Source organism: Akebia trifoliata, chromosome 3 (assembly GCF_017979445.1).
Source record: "Akebia trifoliata isolate Shusen 1 chromosome 3, ASM1797944v1, whole genome shotgun sequence".
Taxonomy (NCBI): Eukaryota; Viridiplantae; Streptophyta; class Magnoliopsida; order Ranunculales; family Lardizabalaceae; genus Akebia; species Akebia trifoliata.
In genome coordinates, this window is record NC_141377.1 from 39,186,408 (window position 1) to 39,207,641 (window position 21,234).

The window sequence follows — 21,234 nt, forward strand, 5'->3', positions numbered from 1 at the left end:
ACTATAAGTGACAAACAGTTGGGTGGAAAGGAAGAAGAGGATCATGCTCTAGCTCATAAATTTTTAGAGTGAATCAGTAAGGTTCATACAGAAGTTGAAGCACAATTGCATAGGTCTCAACAGAAGTATAAGGCTCGCCATGACAAGCACCGAGTTCCATGCACATTCAAAGAGGACGATCTTGTTTGGTTGCGTCTTGGCAAGGAGCGGTTGCACGGTGAAGGTAAGAAACTCAAGCCTATTCGCTATGGGCCATTCCGGATTATCAAACAAATTAGTGCTAATGCCTTTCAGCTTGACTTGTCGCCTTATATGCATATGTATTCAATCATCAATGTCGAATACTTGAAATTATTTGAATCGTCACTCTTTGATGATGACTCTAACAAAAACACTCGTCTCCCATCGATTGATAATCTGTAGATTGACCATGAAGACCCTTTAAAGGAGGATTGCATTCTCGAAAAGAAGGTGACAAAGACATAGCTTGGTCAGTATGACTCTGTTCGTATTGGCAAGAAGGGACAACTACCTAGCCAGTCCAAGTGGTAGAGTCGAGACAGGGGGACCAAAACATTCCCTCATCTACAGTTTTAGATTTAGCAAAAGCTATATCTTCAAAAGAGGGGAGCTATGATCCAGGAGGATCTACATAGATAGTCTATAGTAAATTGGGTTTAACTTTTTCATATGGACTCAAAATTTCGACGATTCCGAAGATGTTGGAAGGAAGATTTAGAGGGCTACGCGACCGAATGCCCAGGTGCTCATTCCACCTATGAAAGTGTTTCTATGTCGTTTACCCCTCCGAAATCACAATCTAAGTTGGATTTTCTATTTATAGAATCTTTGACCGCAAATAACTTTAATTCGATTGTGATTCTGAACTTGTGGTAGAAGAGAGTTTTAACGTATTTAGGATTCTTAATCCAATTAGGAAGTAATTAGAATTTTACTATTTTTAGACTTTCGATAAATAATATTACTATTTATATTAAGTACGTCAATTTTAATAGAAATAGGTTTTTGTTCTTTCTTCTTTTATAAATACCATTGTATCTCCATTTGGATGAGGAGAAAAGTAATAAAACATTTTCATTTTCTCCAATTATTGGATTTTGTTCTTCATATGAGATTTATTTGAATTAAGAGGAGTTGAATGTTCGAAAAAACATATTCATAAATTGGTGTAGCAAAGATGGGGATGTTGAGATGAATGATTAGAAAAAAAAGAAGAAGCAAGATTAAATTAGAAATGAATGCATTCGTGAAAAATGTAAGGGTACCCCTAATAGGTGATAAACTAAGGGAAAGTTGATTGAGATGGTTTGGTCTTGTGCAACGAAAACCAATGACAACCAAGTTAAAAAGAACTTCCAAGTTGAAGGTTCAAAAGGAAAGAGACAAGACCAAAATAGATATGGATTACACAAGTGGATATGATTACACTTGAATTAACAAAAAGATATAGCTTTATATATTATTGAATGGAGGAGCAAGATTTGTTCAGCCAACCACAAATTTTTAGGATAAAGATTTACTAATGATCATGAAGACACTCATACTTATCAATATAAAACAAAATCACCAACCAGTTTGAATTCTGGTGTTCCACCATGGATGGGGCCAAATTCATAGGGTCAGTGGACTTGCAAAGTATGTCATGTTGCTATTTTTGGGTGTTGTGTCATGAAAACATTGTCCTTTGTATTGTCTACACTAATATGACTATGGAAAATGATTAGACAATTTAGCTTTTCAATAACTGTGACATCTGACAAGTGTAAATAAAAAAAAAGGTGGTTTGATTGCAACAAGCCCCAAAATTTTACCTTTTGGCCTTATCTCTGACTTTTCTCTTGAAGGGAAACCACATTAGTCTCATTAGTATAATTTGTTACCTTGATAGTCTCTTGGTGATTTTTTTCCGAAGTTTCTGAAGGGCCTATGAAATGAAAAGCAATGAAATGGATTCTTCAGTTACTCATAAAGAAAATATTAAAATATCTCTAGTTGCTTGATAATCTAGCAAGTGTCCTTCGAAAAGAGGATATTCATTTCTTGATTAGTTCAATTTGTTGGAAATTTGCTCGTGGAAGTGAACCATCTTTCAATTTCTAACTTTGTTTTGTGATTAAGCTGTTGAATCCCCTCAATTTTTTAATGCATGTTTCTAGTCTTCTCTAGAGGTTAACAACAAACTCTATTGTTTATTATCGGGTCTACAACCTAACTTGACTTTACCTGCATACACATGACAAATCAAAAAAGTAGAAAAGAGAAAAAAAAAAAAAAGGAATTAGTTTCTTGCCATCAAATTACAGTATTCTTGTTGTCTTGTCCAAGGAGACCTAGTTAGAGAAATAAAACTTATGGTTTGCTTTTGTCACTTGCATTCATTTGAGAGAGATCACTAAATTTTTTTTTTGTAGGAAATATAGGTAGTCCCTTAAGAAAAATATGAAGATTTTAGTTTTTGTTCCTATTGTTTGGTATAAACTTTTTTAGAACCCACCAGGGGTTAGCTGAGATGGTAAGAGCGACTAGGTTTGCTCCCCAAGTCATACTTTCGAATCTCTATATGCCCCTCCACATAAAAGTGGCTACTTACCTATTGTCATGTGATAGGGTGGGATGGTGTGTGCTGCCCGCCAAGCAAAAAAAAAAATCTCTAGAAAGCAACATGGAATTAGTTTCTGACTATCAAATTACTATATTCTTTTCTCCTAGTCCAAGGAGACCTGATTAGAAAATTATAACTTGCGGTTTGCTTTTGTCACTTGTATTCATTTGAGAGTTATTACTAAGACAAATTTTGTAAAACATATAGTTAGTCACCTAAGAGAATGTAAATATTTGTCTTTTTTCCTATTTTTTGATAGAAACATCATTGTTATCAAGCTAATACAATATTTTGTTGGTTTGATAGCATGCGAGAACATGATAGGGCCACCATACATGAAGCCATGGAGCAACAGACCATAAGTATTGCGAAGGTATCTTGTATGGCTTTTATTTTATATGGATGATAAAATAAGGTGGATGGATGTGATGTTACTGTATCTGTAGTAAACTGAATTTATTGAGAATTCTTGCATATCTATTACAAATGCCCTAATAGGGTATTTATAGACCAACTATCCTATTACAAGAATATTCTAGAAAACTATCTTATTGTAGAAGATTACAAGAATATTCTAGAAACTATCCTATTGTAGAAGATTATAAGAATATACAAGAATATTCTAGAAACTATCCTATTGTAGAAGATTATAAGAATATACAAGAACATTCTAGAAAGTTAAGAAAAACAAAAAATAATCAAGAATGTCCTATTTTCCTAAAATAAGCCTTGGAGATTTTTCAGCACTCCCCCTCAAGCTGGTGAATATATGCTTTCCATTCCCAGCTTGCCAATGACCTTTTGAAATGTGGTTCCAGGTAATCCTTTCGTTAGAACGTCTGCCAGTTGCCCTTCTGTTAAAACGTATGGGGTGCAAATTAAACCACTGTCTAGTTTTTCCTTTATGAAATGTCGATCCACTTCCACATGTTTTGTACGATCATGTTGCACTGGATTATGAGCAATATTGATGGCTGACTTGTTATCACAATATAATCTCATTGGACTATCCCAGGTGATTTTAAGATCTTCCAGAATTATTTTGATTCACAGAAGTTCACAAATTCCTTGTGCCATTGCCCGAAACTCTGCCTCTGCACTTGATCTTGCTATAACCGGTTGTTTTTTACTTCTCCATGTAACTAGATTTCCTCCTAGAAATGTACAATAACCGGATGTCGATCTTCTATCCACCACGGACCCTGCATAATCTGAATTTGTGTATGCTTCCAAACGCAAGTTTGCTCCCTTTTTAAATAAAATTCCCTTACCTGGACTACCTTTTAAGTATTGGAGGATGCGGTATACGGCTTGCAGGTGTATACTCTTAGGATTGTGCATGAATTGGCTAACCACACTAACAGAATATGCTATGTCAGGCCTAGTATGAGAGAGGTAAATCAGTCTTCCAACCAAACGTTGATACATCCCTTTGTCTACAATCTCATCTTCTGGAACTTCACTTAGCCTATGATTTTCTTCTATTGGTGTCTCCATGGGCCTGCAACCCATTTTTCCAGTTTCCTTGAGAAGATCTAGCACATACTTCTGTTGTGAGACAAATATTCCTTCCTTTGAACGAGCAACCTCTATACCTAGGAAATACTTCAACTTGCCTAGGTCCTTTATTTCAAACTCTTCTGCAAGACGTTTCTTGAGTGCTCCTTCTTCCTTCGCATCATTACTAGTGACAATAATATCGTCCACATATACCAGTAGTGCAGTTACTCCCCCAAAGGCTGAGTGTTTTATGAATAAAGTGTGATCACCTTGACTTTGTTTGTAGCCCATTCCTAACATTGTCTTTGTAAACCTTCCAAACCATGCTCGTGGAGATTGTTTTAACCCATACAATGCTTTCTTCAACCTGCATACCTTCTTATCTCCTGAATTGTCATCAAATCCTGGAGGCCTCACCATATAAATTTCTTCCTCTAGGTCTCCATGAAGAAATACGTTTTTCACGTCGAATTGGTGTAAACTCCAATCTAAATTGGCTGCTAATGACAAGAAAATCCTTACTGTGTTCATTTTAGCCACCGGTGCAAATGTTTCTTCATAGTCCACTCCATAGGTCTGTGTATAACCCTTTGCAACTAACCTGGCCTTGTATCGTTCAAGTGATCCATTAGCTTTATACTTCAGAGAAAACACCCATTTGCATCCAACAGGTTTCTTTCCTTTGGGTAGCTTTACCAACTCTCAGGTTTTGTTCTTCGCGAGTGCATCCATTTCTACTTTCATAGCATGTCTCCATTCTTCTTTGCTTAGGGCCTCAGATAGTGTTTGTGGTATGGTTGTGGAGTTTAGATGGGTGAGAAAGCTTTTGTGTGATGGTGACACTTTTTCGAATGACACAAAATGAGACAATGGATATTTTGTACAATTTCGGGTACTTTTTCTAACTGCAATGGGTAAGTCAAGATCATTTTTTTCAAAAACTTCAGAAGGCAAGTTGATGACAGGGATATCAATATTTATCTCATTTCCGAGAGTTGGTTCAGACGCTTGAGTTAGCTTCGGCTTAGCAGTGGAACCTCTCTTCCTTGAGTAAACTTGCATTGGTTTCGTGATAACTGATTCAATACAAGTATGTCCTGGGGTTATAGGTTCAAGCTGTCCAACTTCGGGTTGTTTTGAAGGCCCAACTTGTTCTTGTTCAAGTTGTTTTGGTGGTTCAATTTCAGGCAAGGGAAATGGTGGAGTGTTTTGGGTTGGTGGTTGGCTAGCTTGAGCAGGAAAGTCCATTAGAAAGCCATGATCCCCTTGATTCTTATCTTCACTAGTGTCTCCCCCTGAAGAAAAGGTTGGAAAAAACTTTCACCTTCAACAAAAGTTACATCGGCGGACACAAAGATTTTGCGAGATGGTGGATGATAACATTTATAATCCTTTTGAGTTGAGGAATACCCCACAAAGACACACCTAAGAGCTCGAGGATCAAGTTTACTACGACCATGAGAATGAATATGAACAAACGAGACACATCCAAAAACTCGAGGTGACAATCGATTGTGAGATGCAAAATCAGGAAAAAATTTGGAAAAGACCTCCCAGGGACTTTTAAAATCAAGAACTCGAGATGGAGTACGGTTTATTAAGTGGGCTGATGTGAGAACTGCTTCACCCCATAAGTATTTGGGGACATTCCGTTGGAATAACAGTACACGAGTTGTTGACAAGAGATGGCCATTCTTCCTTTCTGCCACTCCATTCTGTTGGGGTGTATCTATGCAAGAGGATTCATGTATTATCCCCTCTTTTTGAAAATATGGAGATAATACTTGATTAAAATATTCTCTTGCATTGTCAGATCTTATTTTTTTTATTTTAACCCCAAACTGATTTTTGACCATGTCATGAAAGATAGGGAGAACCGTACAAACATCAGATTTTTGTTTTAGCCAAAAAACCCATGTGACACGAGTACAGTCGTCAATAAACGTGACAAACCATTTAGCCCCTGAAATATTTGAAATTCTTGACGGTCCCCAAATGTCACTATGGATTAATTGAAAAGGAAATGAGGATTTTTTATTACTCAAAGGAAAAGAAACTCGTTTGTGTTTGGCAAACTCACAAATGTCACAATGAAATTCACGAATATCAATATTCTTAAATAAGGAAGGAAACATGACACTCAAAGTCCTAAAGGAAGGATGTCCAAACTGAAGGTGATAAAGCCAAATCTGGTATTTTATTGGAGATCTTGTATCTGACAATAAGGAAGATGGATTGTCAATCCTACAACTCTTATTTTTATTCTGCACATCAAGGTAATAGAGGCCACTGCTTTCCTTAGCATGCCCAATCGTCATCCCCGTAGCTTGGTCTTGAAAAATACAAGAGGTGGATGAAAAGGTCAAGCTACAATTCAAATCCTTTGTAAGATTTTGGACAGAGACTAGATTTATTGTAAGTTTTGGAACGTGCAAAACATTTTTCAGAATTAATGAAGGACTTATGTGAATATCTCCTTGACCTGCTACAGTAGCAAGTGACCCATCGGCCAATGTAATTTTTCTGTTACTAGAACATGGACTATATGTGGAGAATATAAAGGAGCAATGAGTCATATGGTCGGTTGCTCCTGAATCAATGATCCAAGAGTCGAAATAGTTACTATCCGAGACACTAAACGCATGAGAAGAATAAACCATACCTGAATGTGCAAATGAACACATACCCGATGGTTTCTCCAAGGAGTTGAGAAGTGATCTTAGCCATTCAATGTCTTCTTTGTTGATCTCCTTGCTATTAGAATTCTCTTGAGCATCCGAGCCATCACTGCCGGTTCGTGCCAGATTAGCATGTAACTTTTGTTGCCAATTCTGTTGCCAGTTTCTTGATCCTCCCCCATTTCTACCAGAAAAGTTTTGTGGTCTCCCATGAAGTGTCACCATCACAGACTGATTGGTGGCTCCTGACTCTTCTGACATCGTGAATTTAGCAAAGATCACAAGGAAAAAATAAAGGGAGGGTAAAAACAGATGCACAACGAACAAGATGGCAAAAAAGAAAAAAATCGATTCCCAGGATATGAACCTAAGGCTCTGATACCATGTAGTAAACTGAATTTATTGAGAATTCTTGCATATCTATTACAAATGCCCTAATAGGGTATTTATAGACCAACTATCCTATTACAAGAATATTCTAGAAAACTATCTTATTGTAGAAGATTACAAGAATATTCTAGAAACTATCTTATTGTAGAAGATTATAAGAATATACAAGAACATTCTAGAAAGTTAAGAAAGACAAAAAATAATCAAGAATGTCCTATTTTCCTAAAATAAGCCTTGGAGATTTTTCAGCAGTATCCATTTGAATAGCCTTCTGTTTTCATGGAGATTCAATCACCATTCATTTAAGACACCCTAGTGATGAAAATTTCCAAATCTTGTATCACTACTTCAATGCGTCCTTTTTGGTCTTTCTCTCACTCTTTTGGAACTTCTAATTGGGGACTGTTATTGATCTCCTTTGTACATGACGGACCATCTTGATTGACTTTCCCGTAGTTTAGCACCAATTGGGGCAATCCTACATTTTTGAATGTGTTCATTTCTAATTTTATTTTTATTAGATTCTCCACTTATCCATCTTGACATTCCCATGAGCTACGCTTATTTTGTGAATGTGTTTATTGATTCCCCAACATTCAGTTCCATAATGCGTAGCCTATCTAATCAACATCTTTTAAAATATTCTTTCAATTTGAATGGTGTGTGTCATTCACATAGCACTCCAGAAACATACCTTTTCTTTACCTCTCTATTCCTAATCACATGGGCTACATCCTCCTCAATCTTTCCATCCTTGTAGATTACAAAAGCAATTTCTTAGGGGCATGTTAGAACGAATATTTTTTGTACATCCAATATCTTTTGTTTTTATCTGGTAATCTAAGTTATGATTGCATTAATCCTAATCATAATATCAAATTTCAACATATTCCCACAAAATATGCTAAAATATTTTCATGTCCACAAGCTTTGACATAATTTAATTGATAGTTTCCCTTGTATATATTTGAGTAGAAATCACTTCCTTCCGCAAAATCCTTCTGTAAATGGTGAATTTTAGTTAAAAATAATCTAATTCTAATTTTAGGTATAAAAATGCAAGATTTTGGTGGAAATATTTCATTCAATAGTAAACTTTGATCAAAACATTTTTTTTTTTTTTTGGAAAAAAAATTGTAGAATATTGATTAAGTTTGTAAATATAATAAAATAATTAATTGCTGCAGTAAAGAATTGTAAATTACACAATTATATTTGCTATTAAAAATTACACCCATATCATCATGGTTTGATGTATTCTACACAACCAACCATCCATGTTTTTATTAGTTGGATGTATTTGTAATTTATTCATATATTTTAAAATATAAAAATATAATAACTTATGAATGTGGTACTAAATAGTTTCATTTAAGCAACTATTTTACATATTACGTTGTATGTAGTTAATGTGAAATTGTCCTTATTTCCATGTAGAACATTTTTCTTTTTCATTACCGAGCTCTCATAACCTATGCGTGTGCCACAAAATATTAGTCTTCATCTCCACACTTCATATGGTGGCTTATTTTGTTTTGATTACTTGATGAGCGTGTTTATGATTTCTTGTAGTTTCAATGAGAATTTCCTCCATGTTTCAATCATTTGCACAACATTTCCACGAAATTTTATTAATTTCTAAACTAGTCAAAATATTTTCACTGAATTCCTTTCTAGACTACCGAAATAGACATTGAAATGTTAATACCTTATATGGAACTATTAAAGAATTACCAGGTCCATGCTACTATCGAATGAAGTCTTCCCATCTTGGAGCCTTTGTTGTTATGATTTTGATAAGATGATCATGCACAAAACATGCAGCCTTGTAAATGCAATGCGATTTATCAGTATAAAAGTGCATTTGATAGAGTTAAGAGGTTTACCACTTTTTTGAGTGACGACCATACATAACTCGATGCAGTAAATTTCATGGAAAAACCTTTTTATGAGATCATTAAATCGCTAGAGATAACTGAGATTTTGTGCTGAGGTCGAAAAAACTAAAGTTCTGTTTGTGTTGGATGCCTATGACCTGTAAAATCACTTATAAGATGGACTTGGGAGGATTTCCAAGGTGCTTTAGTGCTGAAGATTTTGGATTGGTGTGTTTCTAGAAGTTATTGAGGTGTATAATAGCTAATGACATGGATAAAGTATGGATGAGGCTGTAAAAGGGTGATAAAGTTGCAGCAACTAGAGTTTCTGGTGGAGTTCCAACAATCTACTTCGAGGGTGGTTTGGACTTTGTCGATTGAATACATGGATAATCAAGCAACCAACGATGTGCAAGGTATAAGGACAACGAAGTTGCAAGGTGCCAGCCGTAAGGATGTATTTCGAATTATGTTACAATACTTGCGTGTTTTTTCCTTTGTTTTACATTTTATAAGGTTATGGCTGAATAATTGAATTCTTATATCTTTATGAAAAAAAAAATATGATCATCAATGATCCATCAATTAAATAAATCCCTCATATCTTTTCCCATCACTCCCAGTTCTGGTTTGCAGATCAGGCCATGGATCATGGGGTCCAGTCCCAAAATTCAGAGCATGACAGCATTTATTGAAAGGAAGGAGGAGAAGAAAATTAAGAGAATCAGAAATTTGTGTTTTTCTACACGACCCCTAATTGGTTTTTATTTGAAGAAGATACAATAGTTGTTGATGATAGTACCCTTACATAAGTAATCATCAATGAAGACAATAATAATAAGTAGAACTAAGCTACCCTTAACCAGATAAATGAGGGGTAAGGACGAGTCATAAGCATCCAACAAGACTCCCAGAGGTGTTCTGGAAGGCTGTTGGTGTTGGAATGGTATACCAAGGTACCCAGGCAATGGAATAGATTTTGGGGGATCCCCAAGAACTTCAGGCTATTGGAGGGGGACCTACTTTTCAAGGATGACTCCAAGGAATTTGATGATTGTGAGTTGATTCAATGAGTTAGGAAGAGAATCGGTCTCCTGTATTTTCTCAATTCATATAAGGGAAGTTTTAATCAATGATGCCCATCTACCCCGTAGCTGCAAACCATGCATGTTTATGCGCTTTTGTGTGGTTGGTTGTTTCCCTATCTCTCTATTTTGTTGCTATTATTTTTTGTTTCCTGCATTATTTTGCTGTGTTTAGCATTCTGTTTTTGACAACTGATATCAGAGTGCAGGTGAACTGGGTCTTGGTTCTAACAAATAGGAGATGTATGCAGTGTAATTTGGTTCCTATACTGTATTTTTCTCCAAATTGTGTTTAAAATAAAAGATTTCATTCCTTGCTTTCTTCTTTTATGATGTGTGTTGTGTTGTTCAGAACGCTTGAGAAATGGTAAATCCATAACATCAGGTTAATCTTTCAGGCTGGTCTGGTAACGACCGTTAGTACAAGAACGATTGTCTTTGGTGCAACGAACCCAAAAGGGCAGTACGATCCAAGTCAATGTATCTTTTTCATTTAAATATTTTCTGTCTTATTTAGTTTCTAAATCTAAGTATGTAGCTAATCTTGTAAGTTACAGTTTCCTTTAACTGTTAGACTGTTGTGTGTAAGCACCAAAGCTTTATTACTTCTTGCATCTCCTCACACAGGAGGTTTCTAATAACTGCATCCAATATTTATACTTACCAAAACATGTTTATGGTAAGGCATCAACGATTCTGCTGTTCTCGTTTTCTCAACCTATTCTAGCTTTGTCTGTCAACACTACGCTCTCTGGGCCCTTATTGAGCAGATTTGATATTGTTCTTGTCCTCTTGGACACAAAGAACCCGGAATGGGATGCTATTGTTTCATCTCACATTTTAGCTGAGGTAAAAGTGCTATTATGATTGATTCTCAAAGCATATGGATAAAGCCAATATTGATTAATTTGTGAAACTTATCAGCAAGGAGAACCAGAAAGAGGGGAGAGAAGTGAAGACCACCTAACAAATGTCTGGTCTCTTCCTATGCTCAGGAGGTAAAAGTTTCTTGAAAGCATTCATTATGTTTTGAATTGATCTGAAATTTAGACTAATTAAGGTTATTATCAGACCTAGAAATGGACCATCACATTGAAAATTCAAGTAGCACGTCAACCTTTTTTTTTTTTTGGAATAGCATTCCTGTTTTTTTGCCACTTATATCAGACTTAAGTAGGACCAAACAAATTGGTTTGGATTTTGTTCTCTCAAACCAACAAGTTCATGTATCAAACGATACTTCTTTTTTGTTTTTTGATTAGTATAAAGATTTTATAAATATCAAAAAGAGAAAGATATTACAAAGGAGGCCGAGAGAGCCCCCAAGAAGGAAAGCAAAAAAAACAGAGAAACCAAAAGGAAGATCCTACTAATTACAAAAACTATCCCATCTAAAAACAAAGTCCTCGAAAGAAAACGCAGAGAAGTCCTTGCTTAACTTCGCCCATAATAACAGCATCCCTAAAATCTCCATGTACACCGAATGCGAGTTGTTTCTCTCTTATTACTTGGGACTGTGCATTGAATGCCTACTTGCCTTTCTCCAAGCTTTATTTGCAGTTGTTTCGGGTAGCATACTCATGTTCAAATTGGCAATAAGATGTGCCAAGTTTATTTATACACACAATGCACTAGGTCATCCACTGAACGAAAAAAAAAAAAAAAAGGAATACTTATACTAAGAGTGTTAAGAAGAAAAGAAAATTGAACACATCACTTAGAAATAAACAATAAATTTACTTTATAGTATACTATTTATAGTAATTTGGGATTTACTATAATATAAACACCATTTTTTTTTTCGTTTTAGTATATTCAAAATCTCCTTTTTTAGGTTAATCTACTTTTACTATTTCTATGAATGTGGTGGTGGTTGTAGAAGATAAGAGAAGTTGTAATTATTTTAGAAAGTACATTTAGTTGTTTCTTATTGTTATTAGGGTTAGTTTTAGGAGTTTTGGAAATTTCCAAAGCAGTTTTGTTTTGCAATAGAAAATGAGTTTGCGTGGAGTTTTAAATTCCCATAAGAATTAGTTAGTTACTTTATAAATAGAGGAGAATATATGTCATGTAATGTGCTTTTGCTTATACAAAATAAGTGATCTTACTGTATGGACTCATCTCTCATGATTTGTCCATTGTTTTGGTTGAATGGTTGCGTTTAGTGAGGCTTGGAGTCACCAGTTTCTTTCTTTTTCATGGGCTATTTGTTTGCAAATCCTATTTTTTATATTAATTCTGTTTTTTCACTTGTCTGTAGGATCTGTCCTAGTTCAGGCATGTTAAAACCCATGGAATTAGTTAAAATGAACATATTTTCTTTATTCTTTTTAGAATATCCAGGGTTGGTCAATATCTCAAAGAATTTGTTACAGTAATGTTCTCAATGAAACTCCAACAAGAGGGATCCTAGTGGATGCCATTGGCCTTGGATTTCTAATGGTAGGCATTTGTGCATTGGTGAAGGTAATCCATTTGTTGAAGCTATCATACCTAGGAGAGGTTGGTTCACTTGTGAAATTAGTATTTCCTTTCCCTCCACCTTTCTATTGGGTAGGGTTGGGTGATGGCATCTGAATTGGAATTTAGAAGATGTACGAAAAGAAGGCAAATTACTTGTTTTGATTGGTAAAAGAGGTGGTTTACACTTTACTTATTTTATCTATACCGCAAGATAAGTTCCTGTAGCCTTAGAAGAATACATCGTAGATTATTTATCAATAAAAAAATAGTAATAATAATAAATTGTGGATTTACTCAAGGAAAATTCTTTAGCTCTGAAATGTGTTCGGTCTTGAGGGATATAGATTAGAGTTGGCTTTAACAACATTTTAAAATCAAGCTAGTGAAATTTCATTGATGTCAACTGTTCACTTTGAAACAAATAAAATCTCCATTCAAATGCTGTACAAGGTAAACTTAATAAGAGGATATCATATGGGAATACAACAAAACAATGAGGAAGACATTGCAAAGCAACTTTGAGGTCGTGGGTTCATGTCCAACTTACCCATAAAAAAACAATGAACCTTACAATATGACTTTAGTAAGCATAAAATTGTTATTTGGATTCCATTTTTCTTCTTTGATTGCACCTAATATTCTGAAATAGTAGACTAGTCTTACAATGCAATACATGAATCTTTTTTTTTTTTTTTTGGGGGGGGGTAAGTAAAAAGATTTCAAGGAAATTAAGAACCAGAAAAATAGCAAGAAGTGCATGAGGAGTTCTACCAAAGGCACCCCTCATAAAGTTAAAAAGAAACATAGTCAAACCCCAAGCAAACAACACAACACAAATGCCCTGCCCAACAGTGGGCTTCTTAGCTTTTATGCATATTTTGACCTGGATGTTTTCGGGATGTCCCTAATGACTAACGAATGGCAAGTGTTTTTCCTTATGTGGATCCTATTTCAATGGGAACTTGATGAGTCGAATCGCCTACACGTCTTGCTTTTACTGCTACATCAGGAGTTAATGTTTTCCTTGACATAAAACAGATAGTGTGGATTTGTTTATGTCTTTTGTTGAATCTTTTATTTTTTTTTGTGTTTCAGAACACAGTTAACCAACATGTTAACTAATTGATTACGATAAATTGGATCGGATTTTGCAATTTTTTCTTCTATAGTACCTCAACGCTCATCAATCAAATCAAGTTTTTGAATTTTTGGAAGAACTATTCAAGGAACAAATCGTCCCTTCTCACGTGTTATTTTCTTCTATTTCTTTTGCTCCTCTCTTATTTTATTTAGTCACCAAGATATATCATTGAGCGGTTGAGGTATGAACACTTGATAATCTGGAAAACTTAGTTAGGGCAATGACCCTACTGGCCTTTGTATTAAGGAGAGAAAAGAGAATGTACAAGTATACCCTCATACAATACAAACACCAAAAATGATACAAGCACACACCATAGACACTAAACACCTTACAAAACTCCCCTCAAGCTGGAGCATAAACATCAGACATACTTAGCTTGATAGTGACATCCTTAAGGATGGATGGTCTGACTACTTTAATGAATATATCGGCGCCGAGCTGATGAGAGGAAGAAACATGATGCAACCTAAGTGAACCATCTTGGACTTTTTCATTGACAAAGTGGATATTGACTTCTATATGCTTGGTTCACTCATGCAAAACAGAATCAGAGACAATCTTCTTAGCTGCTTCATTGTCATAATTTAACGGCATAGATTTCATGGTAGGAAATCCTAACTCACATAGAAGAAATTGAAGCCAAAGAAGCTCACATGTACCATGAGCAATAGCCTTATACTCAACTTCGGCACTCGAGCGAGATACCACTGGTTGCTTTTTAAGAGGATAGTACGACATGTGGAGCCAAAATGAATGAAGACAGTATGATCAGAGTGGCAACTCAGAGAGTCCATGCTAATCACCACTCCGCTGAAGTGATGAAACCAAGCTCTAAGCGATTGTTTCAAACCATAAATAGACTTTATAAGTCTGCAAATCTTTTCCATGGACTCATTGAAATAGGTACCTGGGTGGTTGATCCATATACACCTCTCCTCTGTGAGATGTTCATGAAGAAAGGCATTCTTCACATCTAATTGATAAAAGGGCCAATCCTGATGAACTGCAATGGAGATAAGGACACGAACTAAAGTCAACTTTGCCACAAGAGCAAAGGTGACATCTTAGGACCCGCTACTTTAGATGAACCTCCCTAATGATAAAAGAGGCAGATGTGAAGAGTTTGCCACTACACGGTTCTGTTGCTACAACAAAATCTCTATTTTCTATATTCTTTTTTTGTTTTCTCCTATTTATAATAGGTATAGACATACATTCATAAACCTTAACCAGTCAGCCTAACCCCAAATCGTCAAATCACTCCATAAACATTCCATCAAACCATAATTTCCAAGCTCTAAAATCCAATGTGTCCAGTGTTAATTTGTTGTCCAAAGCAATAAACCAACACGATTTAGCCCATTATGGGATTTTGTGTTTTTAGTTTACTGACTTAGTTGTATTTTTTCTTTATATAATAGCTATGGTTGCTTACTTGCTCTATTTTTTCGTGATTGTGTCATTTGTGTTCTATATCATTTAATAGGTCGTCATTCGATTAGTTATTGGTGGTTTTGGTGCCTACTTCATAGAAATTGAAATGTTGAATGCTTGAACATGATTACAATATATCTGATTTATGCATTTTATAATTTTAAATTTTATAGAAGTTATGTTTTGTTTTTCAGTTTTTATAATTTTACACTAGTTATAGTTATTATTAATATTTTTATAATTATTGAACCTTGCTTCACTCTGGCCAGTGCCAATAGGCCTGAGCCTTGAAAATTTTGGCCCAATGTTGTTTTCTCTATCATGCATTAGTTAATAGCATTCATATGTAATCGGGCTTTAGAAAATTTACATGTTGCATCCTTCAATCAAGGTAGTCACTAGTTGCGGTCTATATGATCCATAAAATTTTAAACATGTAGTAAAAAGTGGGCTGTTCAACTCAAACCTAATGTAGGTGTGATGGCATCCTTGCATCCCTTTAATGGGTAATGAGATTTATATCATGTAAACTACACAAATGATATAGAGTTGGAGATAACCCTAATAACATGCAAAGAAGAGAACAAAAGGTGTATGTTTCTTAAGTGACTCTCCTATTAGTGTGATAATTCTCGGAGGCTCATAAAAATGCCGCCAATTGATTTCTTGTTCAATAGGATGGCGTGAAAGTCTCAAATACATCCGTCTCTTTCCAGATGGAAATGCAAACAAATTCCCAACCTTTTCCTTTACAAGTTACAGGAGTGAAACAATCTGGAAAGAATATTTTTTCCTCTCCATAAGAAGTGGGACTGATGGGTTCTCATTCCAATCAATCCACAGAAGTGAAAAGGTCTGCTGCTTTTAGAGGTTCCAAGTGGTGTTATTGTCAACCATAAATGATTTTTTTTTCTTGTTTACTAAGGGAGCAAATGAGTTTATAGAAGCATAATGGCATGAATTTCCACTTAGGCCCAATACAGTATTTAGGTGGTGGTGTGGAAAGAAGCTTAGAAACCTAATAGTTGTTTTACCTCAAGCATACAATTTATTCACAGCTCTAGGTGTCTATTTGCCATGCCCCCTTTCCAGTGCATTTTCTAACTCATAATAAACATTCCCTAATACAGATCTTCATCGGAAAAAAAAGAAGATAAAATAATACCATTGTTTTTATCTTTGTGAGTTAATAACAATTGTGTAGCTTAGCATCGCGTGTATCGAGAGAAGTGGCAAAATTGTGTCCTGACATATTTTCTTGCAGGTATATTCACTTCGTAAAAGGATACTTCAAACCCATCCTAACAAAGGAAGCAGAAAAAGTTATTTCAAGCTATTATCAACTCCAGCGAAGATCAGCAACCCAGAATGCAGGTTTGTTTCTTTTCCAAGTGAAACACGTAGGGTCTGTTTGATTGCACGGAATTTCGTTTTCCAGGGAATTTAAACTCCTTGGAAAAATGATAATGGGAAAATGGATGCCACCATTTGATTGCCTAGGAAAATACACACATGCAAAGAGAGAGGGAGAAAGGGAGAGGGAGGGTTCTTTGCATCCCACGCAGGGTCTTGGTGGGAAAACACATTCCCTCTTAGGCAGGGATTTCCTTTGAGTGGGAAAATGGTAATCGATGGTAGACACTGTTGATTTTCCATGGAAAGCCATTTTCCACCTGCAACCAAATAGACCCTTACATCTACATGGGATGAGAGTGGCTCAGTCTCAACCTCAAAATCACTTATAAGCTATGAAACACCTTCATCTTAATGGGATTTGCTGTAAATATGCAGCAAGGACAACGGTGCGTATGCTTGAAAGTTTAATACGGTTAGCCCAAGGTATGTTACATCCAAGGCTCCAACCATATGAATGCATAATGTGTCAACATACAATGCCCCCAATGATTTAACATCACTAATGTTTCAGCACATGCAAGACTCATGTTCAGAAATGAGGTCACTCGACTGGATGCCATAGCTGCCATTTTATGCATTGAATCATCGATGACAACTTCTGCTATAGTGGACAGTGTTGGGAATGCCCTGCACTCCAACTTCTCTGAATACCCAGATCAAGAATGTATCCTAGCAGCGCTAAGTCCTATATTATTTTGCAACTGTTCCGGTGATACGGTTCAGACTTGCTCTGTTTTGCAACTATAACAATTTGTGAACCTTGACCACACACTATAGATGCCAAACAAGAGAAGCTGATACTTGAAAAGCTAAGATCAATTGATGACTTTCCTGATATAAATAGTATGGAAGGATCAATATGCAGGTGAGGGTGTACAAGAGAAAGCATCTGACACTGGCGACAATTGTGAAATGCACAACTCTGCATTGCTTGCACTGGTAAAGTTTGCAAATATCTCAAATCTCTTGCCTTTGGAAAGAATAGTTTAAATTGGTTGATTCTATGTACTGTTACATACAGTTTGTTTGTTTGTTGCATGGTCATGATCTGTTCATTTGTGCCTGTGTTCTTATTACTGTTTTATTTGAAGTGATGCTGCCTTATGTGTGGTGCTTAGTTGGGAAAGATGTTTGTGGCCCTTTTTATTTTTATTTTTTATAAATAGCATTTATGTTTAAGCTAGATGCTTTGTCATCTTCTTTATTTCTTCTCTCATGGTTTTATCAGTATTTTCTCATTTCTCTATGTATCTACTGAGCATCAAATTTTCTCTTATCCTTTTTTATTTTGTTTTGTTTTTCGAACATGCATCAATCAAACTCTATCATAAGTAGCTAAAATAGCGGCAGGGATGCCTATTAAGAAAATAATAAAAAGAAGAAAGACAATCCTTAAACCTAAAGATTTACAAACACAATAGTACAAACAAAATCTAATCAAAATAAAAGGCTCAAGACATCACCACCAACACTATATTTGAGACAACCCGTATACCATATCATTATTCCTTCCTATGAAGTGACAGCCTGACACATTCACTTCTTATGAAGGGACAGATTTACTAGTCGAATCAAACTATCAGAATATTCCTTGAATCTTCTTGACATCTCGGTTCTTAAAAATATTTTAACCAAGGTGCCAAGAGGGAGCTATTGTATAAGTCAAAATTTATCCCACCCTAAGTGACACAATCACCTTGATATCATTAAGGGCATGCCTTGAGATATGAGCCAGGTAAGCATACACTTCATACATATTGATGCAGGTTGGTGAGGGAAAAAGATGAGAAAAAGGGTGGTTATGGAAATTGGGTTAAAGATTTGGGCGACAATAGGAAAAGGGTTCCAAAATCCCAATTGGCTATTGAGATGTAAAATGCAAAGTTTTGTAAATTACAATATTTTGGTTGGGGTTGGATAAGGATTAAAGGAAAGGGGGAATGATTAAGGGTTAAGGTTTGGTTTCAGGAATCAAGAATCAAGAAGTCAAGAAAGTTAAGAGAATAAATAAATAAATAAATAAAGATTAGAAGAAAAAAAGAGAAGGGATAGAAAGATAGAACCGTGGAATCACACCAAGGGTTTCTTGGAATCACACCAAGAATGGTGGAGAACTCATTTCACTACATGAAAGAAATTTATTTTTTATTCATCAAATTCTTCATTAAAAAAAATCCTAATACAATCTTTATATAAAGAAAATAAATCTAAGAATCTTAATATGCTAAAATATCAAATAAATAACCTAATTGTAACTTTCTCTCTCCTAAATTTTCAACCTTTATAAACTTAAATAAACGACAAACTGGATTTATTAAACTACCCCTAAACATTATCCTAAGAATATGAGCTAATAAAACATGAAAAAAAGCCCAAAAAACATAAAAATACTCTAAAATAGAAAATAAAATAAAAATAAAATCTACTCTTCAATCTTTGATGTCCTCATCACATACACATCTACCAAAGAAAATAGTTTCATCTTGGACAGCGTAAAGCCAATGTATCGCAACTTAAAATAATCTTGGGTAAATCATATTAAATAAACATCCATATGTACTCTTTGAATAAATTCACCTCAGACAAACCAAAAATCATGGCACAATCATTATTCACCTTGGCTGAACTTAATATATCCTCACCTCGAAACAAAACAATTATTATGGATTTATAGTATACATACTTCCCAAAGCTCTATTCAATACTCCAACACCTTGTGGAAACCTCAAGTATGATGGTTATATTTGGATTTTAAACAAAGATAATTAAAACTTCTTTTCAAAGAAAGTTCTTGATAAGGATTTTTTTTTTATTGATAGGTTGAACCCAGTCCCTGGTTCTAGTATCAACACTCATAGACTTAACCGACTTAGCAAGCTGGCACCTCATAACATCTCTGAGAAGCTAAGTTTTGTTTTTATCTTAACTTGAGGGATCTCGTTACACAGTTTGTTCTAAAGTTTGTATGCCGAGAATATGTAGTCCTAGCAAGTTATTTTGGATCTTGCCAATAAGCCCATTGATGGACAAGTCAATCTCTTGCAATCTAAACTTGTATAGGGATGTTGCCCTTAATCTAGTTCTGTCGGGGGGGGGGGAGGGAATCAACTTTTCAAGGTTTTTTTGATAAGTATAAAATTTTATTGATAAGAAAGTAAAAAGGAGGGGAGGCTGAGATACCCCCCAAACAATGAAGAACCAACATAAACAAAAACAAGCGCTACCAAAAACAACTAAAAAGAGAAGAAAACTACAAGTCAAAATATTTCAATATATTAATGAAAGTTTTTTTTTTTCTTCTAAAAAATGTGTACCCTAATATATTAATTATGGGATTAATGAAACATTCATCAAAAGTACCAGGATGGATTGTATATGTTTAAATCAAGCGATTCCAACTTTGGCTTTTGAGTAGTTTCCAACTTTGAGTTGACTACTCAAAGCCAAAGTTGGAATTGTGGACAATCCCCAAGTTGAATCACTGCATGCAACCAAAGGTTGGAGCTCATTTCAGGAGTTGTAGTCAAGTCCAACTCTGCTCAACCGTTTCTTCCAAGCCATAAATTTAGCAGTAGAGTTGTTAGAACTTTCGTTTTTTTGAAATAATGTTACAACCCAAGAGATAAGGGCTTAATATTCGTGAAATCATTTTACTTGTATTTAGTGGAGCTGGGATTGTATGCATTTCCGACGGTGGCCATTTGGGGACCGAAAGTTCTGTCAAGGGTGGCCTTTTTTAATTTGGTATGCTCTTTTGGGCAGAATCATTACACAATGGAACAAATTATTAGGAAGGGCATCCAGAGCTTAATATTTTTCTCATGTGTACGGGGGACACGGAATCGGCGGATTATGTGCTTATTTATTGTCCCTTTGCAAGCCATATATTAGAAGTAGTTTCTTAGTGTGTTTGGCATTGTGGATGTATTCCATATTCTGTTGAGTCAGTTTTTCTGGCTTGGACCAACTGGGGGACCCTCTTCTAAGAAATCCAAGAGACTACTATGGAGCGTCATCCCTTTTGCTATTAGTTGGGGGATTTGGAAGGGGCATAATCGCCAGGTTTTCGAAGGGAATGGTGAATCAGTGTAGGATATGAATATGGTGGTGTTGACTTTAAGCCTCTTGTATATTTGGTGTATGGTATTTAAGGAGTTCAAGGGGATTTTCTTTTTGAACTCACTCTTTAGATAGAGGTCTACTCACGGCCATTGAGCCCTGCCTCCCCTGACTACCAAAAGGAAGGGGAGGAAACAAGGGGCTCATACGGCAGTGAGTCTGACCAACCAAGTGTTGACTGGCATAAGAAGCTACAAATATTTGAATGTATTCCGTAAGGTGTCCCCCCCACCCAAATCAGTTTATAGTCAAGTTGGTGGTAATTCTTAAGTAGAGGATAAGGTGGCGGATGGTGCGTTCAGAACTCCTTAGAGACACACTTCTAATAGTATGAATCCTTTGGTTGGCCCTTATATTTATATTATGCAATAACTTCATAAGTTACGGAAGATTTTCTAGTTAGATGGGATCGGGTGTGTTGTTTATCCTCTTGTTATTGCATCTTGAGTCGGTTTAATTGCTTGTATTATTTCCCTTTCTTGCAGGTCACCTTGATCTCTTTTAA

At 35.5% G+C, this 21,234-nt stretch overlaps 1 protein-coding gene across 5 annotated transcripts in view; it reads left to right on the forward strand.

Annotated features, from left to right (window-relative positions):
- The window catches only part of MCM9 (minichromosome maintenance 9), a 48,443-nt gene that overhangs the window by 25,866 nt on the left and 1,343 nt on the right, over positions 1–21,234 (forward strand). For 4 of the 5 annotated variants that reach the window (XM_086435149.1, XM_086435150.1, XM_086435147.1 and 1 more), the window contains 8 exons: positions 2,930–2,996; positions 10,552–10,633; positions 10,881–11,002; positions 11,078–11,151; positions 16,459–16,568; positions 16,986–17,033; positions 17,122–17,274; positions 17,388–17,549. In XM_086435149.1, the coding sequence (XP_086291275.1) occupies positions 2,930–2,996; positions 10,552–10,633; positions 10,881–11,002; positions 11,078–11,151; positions 16,459–16,568; positions 16,986–17,033; positions 17,122–17,274; positions 17,388–17,479 (748 nt within the window). In that variant the 3' untranslated portion in view covers positions 17,480–17,549. Of the gene's footprint in view, positions 1–2,929; positions 2,997–10,551; positions 10,634–10,880; positions 11,003–11,077; positions 11,152–16,458; positions 16,569–16,985; positions 17,034–17,121; positions 17,275–17,387; positions 17,550–19,429; positions 19,697–21,234 lie in introns of those variants that run through there. The other variant, XM_086435148.1, reaches the window with a different exon arrangement.